We start from the raw sequence: 10,508 nt of genomic DNA, 5'->3' as shown, positions 1-10,508 counted from the left end.
CTGTGTCCTGGGTCTTTACTAATAGTATTCTTTTTATCTGAGAGGTTAATTGGCTTTCAAAGTGAAATAGCCAGAGGTTGCCAACTCTTACCCCAGGCCTTTCTTGACCAGCATGTCACTAGAGACCCATCGCCAGCGGCTCACCTCAGACTTCCCGGGCACGGTGCCCACTCACAGGGCTCAGCCCCATCTGACAGACACAAGAGACAGACCATAGTCTTCATGTCTCTGTTTAATGACCTAGCCAGCTCTGCCCAGATAAAGCTCACAGCCCAGTAGGGAAGTCCTCCTCCTGGTTGATGTCCCCTGAAGAGCCCACCGAAGCTCTCACTAGCAGCACCCGTCCAGTCCTGGTCTCACGGGGCAGCCTCATCTTAGTTCCTTCATCAAGCTGTCGATGGAGGCCAGTAGTTCCCGGAAGTAGCCATCATCTTCGCCTTCTTGGAGTTCCAGGGAGGCCAGGGCTTGGTACTCTGCTTGGAGACTGCCTAGCGTCCTGCTCAGCTGGAGGTCTTGACGGTAGTGGTCCCGGCAGGTGGTGAGGAGGGCGCCCAGCGTCTGCAGCACCTTCTCCCGCGCGTCGTGCTCCGGGAGAGCCAGGAGCCGGGCGGTAATCTCACACCACCCCTGCTCCCGCAGGCCTGGCAAGAGGTGCACCTGCCGATACTGCTGCAGCTTCTCTGGGGATGAATCCTGGGTCAGCTCTGCCTCCTCCTCGGCAAACATCTACACAGCCAGGGTAGGGTGGGGAGAAGATGGACAGCAGTCAGCTTGCGCTGGGCTAGCTCTTCCCATTAGGAGATGCACAGTGCTTTCTAGATGACTCTGGACACCAGGGACCTCCTGGGAGGCAGCCAGCTGGAGCCTGGCTTCTTCCAAGCTCCCAACATCCATCCGTGTGCCCGCCCATTCTCCACTCATCAAAACACCAGCACACACAGAGCTGGATGCCGGAAAAACCAAAATGGGGACCCAGTCCCTGTCCCAGGATCTAGCAGGTAAGCAAGGATTTCTACCTATGGCTGATGAGATACTGGGTAAAGGCACTAGGCTCCATATGCCTGGCAACTCAAGTTTGGTCCCCAGAACCGTACACACACTTGTCTTACTGTCGGCACTTCATGTACATATTATACACACACCTACCTATCCATGCCACTACACTATTTTAAAAGTTCCTAGATAGCATGGCAGTTTGTACAGCATGGAGCCAGACAGCCTGGGTTCAGAGTCCTGCTTCAGGCTTGGCATGTGGCTCAGGCCTGTGGTCCTCACACTTGGGAGCTGGAAGATCAAGAGGTTACTGATGCAGGAGATTTGGTCACACTGTGAACCCTAAGATTGTGTTATTTACTGATAAGGCCTATTTCTAGTAATGGTGTGGCTCAGCCTTAGCACAGACCTTTAATCCCTCTGCATAGAATACAGACACACCCTTAGTACACATCCTTAAAGCAAAACAATACAGGTAAAGTTAGGCTGTAGAAGGAAGCAGCCATGTTGGAAAATGATGTCTAATTGAGTGGCAAAGTCAGAGAAAGAACTGACAGAATAGGATATGCCCAACTCTCAGGAGGAGAGAGAAAGAGAGACAGGTTGCAAAGAGAGAACAAACTAGAAGGCAAAACCAGAACAAACCAGTGAATGAGAAGGAGCCAGAAGATTAGAACAGACTGCCAAAGTTAGTATGGGGCCAAACAGCAACTAGTCAGAAACCACGAGAGAAGCCAGACTGAATCAGTCAGCTTGGAGAGGAGTTTGAGCCAAAACAGCTGAGTTGAAGTAGCCAGCCAGAGTTTAGAAAGAACAGAAGAGGACTGACAGGACAGAGAAGTGGGAGGGGGTTGATTGGGGAACAGGCGAAGGGAAGAGGCTTTATGGGACTTATGGGGAGGGGGAACAGGGAAAGGGAAAATCATATGGAGTGTAAACAAAGAATATAGAAAAAAATAAAAAAAAAGGGGGGGGAGAACAGAAGAGATGCGCTTGCTCAGCTCAGAGACTAAAAACACCCTAGATGTAGATAACGGTGATTGTATGGAGGCTAGAAGCTTCCAGAACTAGGCCTAGGTTAGCAGACGGGGAGACAGTAAACCTCAGAGACAACAATTACTACAGGAGAATAAAAGTTACAGTTATAGGTTAACCTGGCTATAGAGACTTGGAGGTCAACCTGGGTCACAGGAGAGCCTGTGCCAAAAAGCATGGAAAGGGACCACATGAAATCCTAAGGCTCTCTGGTCCAAAGGCTCCCTGAGGACAGCTGAGCCCAAAGCTTTTACAGAGGAGACTCCAGAAGAGACAGGTCTGTTCTTGGCTGGCAAGGACAGAGGGCGAGCTGTCCTGGGCCTGCGGCCTGCTGTCCGTCCTCTCATGACGCCTTACTACCTGACTCTGAGCAGCACAGCTAAGAACCTAGACCCTGGCGTCTCTGATGGACAAAGACACGCAGACAGTGTGAGAAGAATTAAGCAGAGGAGAGAGAGGCAGAGACGGAGACCCACCGCCTAGAGGGAGCTGGGCGAGGGGGAGGGCGGCATCCAGTGGTGCACCGCAAACTCAGGTCAGCCGGCCTTGTCCCAGCAGTTCACAATCCACACAGAGCTAAGACAGGCCTCTACAGAGGCCAAGAAACCAGGCCTGCTTCTCTCATCTCAAGATGCTTTTTGGGCTGGCAAAGACCAAAGTGGACCAGAGACCAAGTCTTCCCGGATAACAAACCATTGGGGTCCATTCCCAGCCCCTGCTCAGAGCCAGAGTTCCCAAAGCAAGTGTGCCCAGGTTTCTAGAATCCTAGAACTGGTCCAGCCCAGCCTAGCTCTGGGGTCCCCGCTGCTGCAAAGCTCCCAAGCTCCACTGCTGTCCCTCGCGCGCCCTCCTCAGCAGCCTCAGCTTCTAGCTGAGGCGACGCGTCTTACAGGACAATCTCTTTGATACATGTCTCCTCTGTCTGTCTACTCATCTGTCCATCCGCTCAGCTGGACAGAGTGAAAGCGGTGCGGCGTGGCCCGCGCTCGCTTGCTCGCTCGCTCACCTTCTCGGTGACCAGGTCGTAGAGCAGGGTGACCACGCGCACGGCCAGCACCTTCGCGCTCTTCTCCTGCACCAGGCTCCTGAGGACCTGCAGGCCCCCGAGCTTCAGGAACTGCTGCTGGGCGTAGGGGAAGTGGCGCAGCAGGGAGCACAGTGCAAACAGGACCTGGGGGCACAGCCATGGGTAAGTGAGGGCCACACAGATCTGTACCAACTGTAAGACACAGAACAAGCAGCCAAGACCCCAGGGATGCAGCCCAGCCCCATTCTTCCTGGTTCCTTTATTCCCTTGGTTGTGTGTGCCCAGGACTCAGGATGACAAAAGCCAGGGCACTTCAGATAATTTCAACAAAACTAAGCAGGCGAATGGGCAACAAACAGCATGGCTCAGGAGACTCGGGGTACAAGGCCAGGGAGCTGCTCTCGGGCCTCTGGATGACACGGCCACCTGCTAGCTGGTGCAAGCTCTCCTCAGTGGCCGTGGACTGTGCTCGGGACCCTGTGTATGGCGTGAGTTGGAGGGAACCTTTCCCCTGCGGGTGTGCTGGACACGAGGCAGGGGCAAGGAGCAGACTTGCCTTCTTCTTGGCGGGGAGGGGCTGGTCTGTGGCCAGGATGACCAGCAGCTTCTGCAGAGCCCCCCCTTCGATGGCTTCCACCTGGACCTTTGGATTGCTGTGGGGAGAAACAAAAGAAAGGGTGACATCTGCAGAGCCCAGGAGCGAGGGAGCTACGGCACACCAACCAGCACAGGGAAAAGAGAAATGTGTGCAGACCCCCTGGGTACAGAGGCCATGGCAGAGACCACAGCCACGTGCCAGCCTGCTGCTCCCTAGAAGTCAACAGACTGAGGAGCTCCAGGAGAGAAATCATTCCTACCACCATCGGCCATGCTGAAATTGAAAGCACGCCCAGAGGCACTGCTGCGGTCTCCCCTCCGTGCAAAGCCACTGCTGGGAGCTCCATCGTCCATGATCTAGGCAGCCATACCCCAGGGAGACCAACGCTCTGTGCTCTCTAGACACAGAGCTGGACCGGGAGCCCATTCAGCACTTGTGCATGTCGCACACCCATATACAGACATAGATAGTAGATCATATTTACACATGTACATATTTGTGCATATTCACACATATATGGACATATATATAAAATACATACATAAATACGCATACACATAAAAAAAATCCTTAAAAAATATTTCAATCCCAGCCCTCCTGGACATAAGGAGGGTGCCAGGCAGAGGGCATGCTGGGAAGCCCAGACAAAGCTCCTTTCACATTCTTTCCTTCCTGTCAAGACAGGGTCTCTCTGCACAGACTCACTCTGTAGTCCAGGCTAGTCTTGAACTCATGCACTTGGCCCTACCTCCCAAGTGCTAGGTGTGATCATAGGTGTACGGCACTATGCCTGGTGCGTTCCTTGCTTTCTTTTATTTATGTTTTTGTTTTGGGGCAGTGTCTTGCTAGGAAACCCATGCCAACCTCAACTTCTGTCTTAGGCTCTTGAATGCAGGGATTGCACACATACACCATGGCCCAGCACAGAGGCCTGTGTGGCTATGTTCTTAGGCAAACTCAAGGTTCTCCCACTCAAAGGCCTACACAAGAGTTCCTAGATAACGGAAGAGTCAGGCCAGGAACAAACAGTCACACACACCCAGGCAGCCAGTAACGGGCACCGAAATCTCCATGGGTCTCTGGCCTCCAAAGCATCTGCCCTTCCTATTCCTACTCCAAGTTCCTAGCCAGGAAGCTGCACCGTGTCCCCAGCAGTGCGGCGGGGTCCTGGGAAGCACAGACAAGCTGGAGACTGTAAGCTGTCCTGGTCCAAGTCCAAGACCAGTAACAGGAAAGATGGCGCACCACACGGCTGCCCTCAGAAGTCCAGCACACAGCTGGGAACCCCCAAAGCTGACCAATGGCCTGCCCCCTCCCCTCCTGCCAGAACCGGCTTCAAGGCTGAGAGCAGACCTAGCAGACGAGTTTCCTTCATCCCTCCCATCAGAAAGAATGTAGGGGGTGCTGGGCACTCCACCCCTGAGCCCAGGGAGCAGTGAGGGGATGGAGGTGTCCCAGGAGATGGCAGGCGGTCTGTGCAGGGCTGGGTGGAGCTGCTTCTCTGCCTCCATCCCCTACTTGAGACTGCTTCATCTGTGTGAGTTAATTAGGGCTGTGTCTGTCATCATGCTGCTAAGGAACTTTCACCCTCAACAGACAGGGTCTAGGAAGGGAAGACTGCCATGCTGGGAAATTCACTGACACCAAAGCTTCCTCCCAAAGAAGGGGGGCCGCGAGGCTGATACTCTGTGAGCCCCAGGACGGCCCTCTGAGGCCAGCAAGCAAAGCTATTGCAGCACAGCACCAACTACAGGGCCTTGGTACAGCAAGCAGGTTGTGTCACACTGGACACAGGACAAAGGGCTCTCTTCTCCGGCAGGCTGTCAGAGACCAGGAGCTATGTACAGAACGCCACCACAGCCCAGCCTTCCTAGGGAGCAGAGCCAGTTAGAGTGGTGGAGAATGGGTTCCCAACACAGATGGAAATCAGAGAGGAAAGAAGACAATGGAGCTGGGCAGTGGTGGCGCAGGCTTTAATCCCAGGACTTGGGAGGCAGAGGCAGGCAGATTTCTGAGTTCAAGGCCAGCCTGGTCTACAGAGTGAGTTCCAGGACAGCCAGGGCTATACAGAGAAACCCTGTCTTGAAAAACAAACAGACAAACAAACAAAAAAAGACAACTGGAGGACTTCAAGAATTTCTGAAACAACTTTCCCAGGTACTAAGTGTGCTTTCTCATCTCAGTCCAGGACACGCCGGCCTGCGGCAAGACATGGGCGTTAGCAGCTGGGGCCTGTACGCTGCCTTTCCATGGGTCCACACTCTGAGCCCTAGCCCTGGGATCTCATGACCTCGGAGCGCCACAAAACATCCTCTAGAGTGGGCTGTTGGTGCTTAATTAATCCAGGAAAAGGATTAATGAAGAAAGGAGAAGAGGGAAGGTCGTCTGGAGAGTTCGGGTGCTTTGGACTCTGAGGCAGGCAGACAACAGGAGGGAGGCTTTCTGCAGTCAGCCCCGGGCAGGCACTGTGCTGTTCCCAGAGAGAGCACTTCTCTCCAGGCAGCCCAGCTACAGGGCCTCAACGTTCACAGCACTGTGTGCTCCTCGGGGTGTGCAGGGGTGGGGGTGGGGTGCCCAAGTAGCAAGACTAAGCTCTAAGGAGTGCACAGGCCAAGGCCTGGAGGATGGTCTGAGAAGAAATCTGTCAAGACTGGCAAATGTCCTGGAATGGTTTCTTCACCTGGGATCAGAGCCCGGCCACTTCTTACTAGAGACAGAATGTCTAATGAATAGCAAAATGCTAAACAATGTGCTGTCCCAAGTCTATAATCATAGTGGACTTGCCCCACAAGGAGGCCACACCAATTCTTTGACAGCACCACTGTATCCATGCTAGCCTGTGGGCTCTGGACCAGAGTTCTGCCTGATCCTACACAGGGCCAGTCCTGGTGGCTAGAAGGTGGCATTCTACAAAGGGATCTGAGATCCTAAGAAGTCAGAAGCCTGCCCTTCCCTCTACACACCAGCAACACTCGAAGTCAGCAGTGGGCACTAAGGACGGCGCTCGTCTGCAGGTGATAAGTGACAACAAACGTTCACCAGGGCTAAGCTGGCTGCACTGAATAAAGACTGTAGCGCTTGGATTGTTGGGATCTCACAATCAGGCAGTCAGCTAGCAGTCTGTGTGTAGAGGGCCAGGCGCAGCTGCCGCTTTGTAAATCTTAAGTGGGACAGGCGAGGAGAAGGGTGGATCTCAGGACTGGAAGTGATTGCATTTGCTGAAATCAAACACCTTGGGTCAGGTGACAGCAATATGTCAATCTGCCAAGGGCCATCGGTCATGTTTTAGCCGAGCTGAGCGGGTATCTGGCTACAGACATCAAGAGCAGCCAGGCAGGGCCAGAGAACACGTGACAATGCTGTCAGACCCAGGTCCAATGCCTGAACTTGCCAGCCTTGGCCTTCAGGACTAGTGCATAATTTTCAGGCCCAAGTATAACACAAAAAGGTGGGCTCTTTCAACAATTAGCAATTTTAAGGTCATTTGGGGAGAACATTGTATCAGCCGTGGGCCTGTTGGTGTTGTCTCTAGGTTGGACTGTGCACAGTGTAGGGATACAAAGAAACTCCACTTGGGCTAATCTGACTCTTTTTTTTCTTTTTTCTTCTTCTTTTTTTTTTTTTTTTTCTGAGACAGGGTTTCTCTGTGTAGCCCTGGCTGTCCTGGAACTCACTCTGTAGACCAGGCTGGTCTTGAACTCAGATATTTGCCTGACTCTGCCTCCCAAGTGCTGGGATTAAAGGCATGTGCCACCACTGCCCAGCCTAGAATAATCTGAAATGAATTTAAAGTGGAGTGTGAATGTGTGAAAAGGGAGGAGAAACAGAGGAGGCGGAAGTCTGCGAGGAGGAATGGAGGACAACAGCAAGTGGGAGAAAACGCTGAGGTAAAAGCCTGGAGCCGCCTGTACCTACCATATCCCAGACGCCCACGGGCTCTGGGACACACCTGAAAGTTGTATGCTTTCTTGTGGGGCCTCAGACCATTTTGAAGTAAGGCAAACTTTTTTTTCATTGTGTTCTAGAAAGTCTTGAGAAGATGCCATGTCACAGGACGCAGGCACACCTCTGGGTGGTTGTCCCAGCCTTGACCCTGCACGGTTCTGCCTGAGAGCGCTGTGCATTTGTTTCCTCAAAGACAGTACGATTCTTTCTCCAATGTCCTCCCCGGCCTAGGCTCAGTGTGTGGCCTGAGCGGCTACAAAGCACCAGCTTGCAAGATGTGCAGCCCTGTAACTGTGTGGAGCAGGAAGGAGCCATACAGGCCATTTGGGGACAAGCAGGTATGTAATCCATCATATAACATACACTCCCTGGAACATTACTTTTTTGTAAGTCATTTCAAATGAGGCTATGCAAATTACAGAAAAAGAAGCTAGACACAGAGGCTTGTTTCTTGATCCCAGTACATGGGGATTAAGGCAAAAGGAAAATTTGAATTCATAGACTCAAGATTCCATTTCAAAACAACAGCAACAGTAACAACAAACAGAAAAGTAGTTTACAGAGAAACCTCCCATCAGGATTCTCCAGCATTAACACTCCCGCACCAGTGTTACCAAGTGTTTCTCTCCTTCCCTCCTCCCATCTTTCCTATTTGTCTTCAGTGCTGGGGATTAAACCCAGGGCCTTGCATACACACAACTAATCCTTTGCCACTGACCTGGATCCTAACCCCTCTCTACATAAATATTTACACAGAACTTCTGGGAAACTTTCTGAATAGGTTGCAGATATGATACCCATTTACCCCTAAACAAATCAGAATACATTTCCTAAGAACACAGACAGCACAGGTCAGGAAACCAACACTGCACAGTGGTTTACAAGATGTCCAGATTTTGCTAGCCATCCCAATAATATCTTCTTCTTCTGTTTTAGAAAAATATTTTTCATCCCAGGTCCAGTTCAAGCCCTCAGTAGTAGCATATTTTGTTTGTCTCCTGTGCTCTGGAAGGCCTGTTTTGCAAGACACTGACATTTAAGAGTGCAGACCATTTGTACAATGTCCCTCAGTTCAGATTTATCTCATGATTAGATTGAAGTTATTCATGTTGGCAGGAATATCACAAAAACACGTTGTTTATTTCTCAGTCCATCATACCAGGGGACATGAGATGTCAATCAACTCATCTAGTCATATTCACTTTGAATATTGGATTATGGAGTGCTGCTTGTCACATTTCTCCACTATGATACTGTTTACCCCTTAGAAATTACTAACTATTGCACGGACACTGTGAGATAGTTAGACAAACTGTTCCTCGTCAGGCTTTTGCCCACTGGCTCTGGGATTCACTGGTAATTCCTGCCTAATTATCTCTGTATTGTTAATGATACGACTATACTCCACCATGGCGTCCATCTCTGTATGTTGGCACTGTACCTGAACAGCAGCTCTGTCTTCCTTCATTCGTTCATCTACATATCAGTAGGATTCACAGATTCTCACTTATCCTATGGGATATAATTCACCTTTGTTAATATTTTGATGCTCAAAGTACCCTTGAACCGATCACTAGCACCCCTTACACCATGGCTAATGTCTTTCTGACACCTTCGTTTTTCTGTTTGTTTTTACAACAAGGTTTCTCTGTGTAGCCCTGACTGTCCTAGAACTCACTTTGTGGACTAGGCTGGCACTGAGCTCAGAGGGCCACCTGCCCCTGCCCCCGAGTGCTGGACTGAAGGTGTGTCCCACCCAGCTCCGATGTGCTGCTCTCGGCCTTTGTGAGTAGCTCGCTTTCTGGGACAAGACACTTTTATGTGCCTCTTTTGCAACAGATACGGTGCAGTGATTTCACTAAGGAACACTTTTGGAGGGCAAGGCAGGTCTCAAAAATACAAAATCTAACCCTACCTTCATATACTAAATTATAACTTAGTAGGTATTGGTACCAAACTCCGCTTTTCCTGAACGTTGCACATATCTGTATCCTGAGATCCAACATTTGTGATAACTAGCCCTGATGTCTCACTGCTGAAAAACAGCCTTCTGATACTGACTTGCAAGCTACCTGCCTGACACTTCTGCCCTCTCTAGGTGGGAGGAGCCTGACTCTGCCACACCAGGTCTCAGCCCTTCTGAAGCTTAGAGCTCCAAATGCCCAGAGGAGGCTGCCGCCCCTGGTCTACAAAGTGAGTTCCAGGATAACCAGGGCTACACAGAGAGACCCTGCCTGGAAACAAAACAAAACACTCAACGAGTGAGGAGATATGGCTGGTACTGGAAACGCCATCACTTAAGTCTCAGAACTTGGAGAACTGACAACTTCTATTTATTAAACCAGAATAATCCCTAACTACAATCTAAAAATGTGTCCTAAAAATGTGTAAATTTCACCTCTCATCAAGAAAACTTCTCTTTATAACATATGGAGACCAGTACAGAAAACCATAATCAATCAAAAATACAGAGCCCAGTTCCAATGGATGCATCCAGAATACACCCACACCTAAGGCTTGGGGAGCACTGAGGAAGAGGGGGCGGACAGACTGTGACATTCAGGGGAATGGCGTTTGCTGCGAGACTGTCACCTAGGAATTATCTGAAGCCACATACACCTGTAAAGTCTCACATGAATGACTGCCTGAACACGAGCAGAAGATGGCCACCAACAGCGGATGGCACAGGGGAACACCAGACACACGTGGATGGAGCTCAGGAAGCCTCAATGCAAAAACAGAACAAAAGTATTGGCAATAAAGGGATACTGAGAGGCTAAGGGTCTTCCCTAGGGAAGAGCACATTAATTGACAATCCAATACCAATTGGTCAGCCCTGAAAACAAAAATAAGCAACATTATAATTATACAGATTGAACAGGTTATACAGATGTGTTCAGGAACACATAC

General features: G+C 50.7%; 1 protein-coding gene across 3 annotated transcripts in view; it reads right to left on the bottom strand.

The window, feature by feature from the left end:
• Nucleotides 1-214: 214 nt before the first annotated feature.
• The window catches only part of Sil1 (SIL1 nucleotide exchange factor), a 225,555-nt gene continuing 215,261 nt past the window's right edge, over nt 215-10,508 (bottom strand). For all 3 annotated transcript variants that reach the window (XM_052155281.1, XM_052155282.1, XM_052155283.1), the window contains 3 exons: nt 3,612-3,708; nt 3,035-3,199; nt 215-726 (listed from right to left, as the gene is read on the bottom strand). In XM_052155281.1, coding sequence (XP_052011241.1) covers nt 370-726; nt 3,035-3,199; nt 3,612-3,708 — 619 coding nt within the window. In that variant the 3' untranslated portion in view covers nt 215-369. The remainder of the gene's footprint in view (nt 727-3,034; nt 3,200-3,611; nt 3,709-10,508) is intronic.

This window comes from Apodemus sylvaticus, chromosome 13 (genome assembly GCF_947179515.1).
Source record: "Apodemus sylvaticus chromosome 13, mApoSyl1.1, whole genome shotgun sequence".
Lineage (NCBI taxonomy): Eukaryota > Metazoa > Chordata > Mammalia > Rodentia > Muridae > Apodemus > Apodemus sylvaticus.
This window is presented reverse-complemented; position numbering and strand designations above follow the sequence as displayed.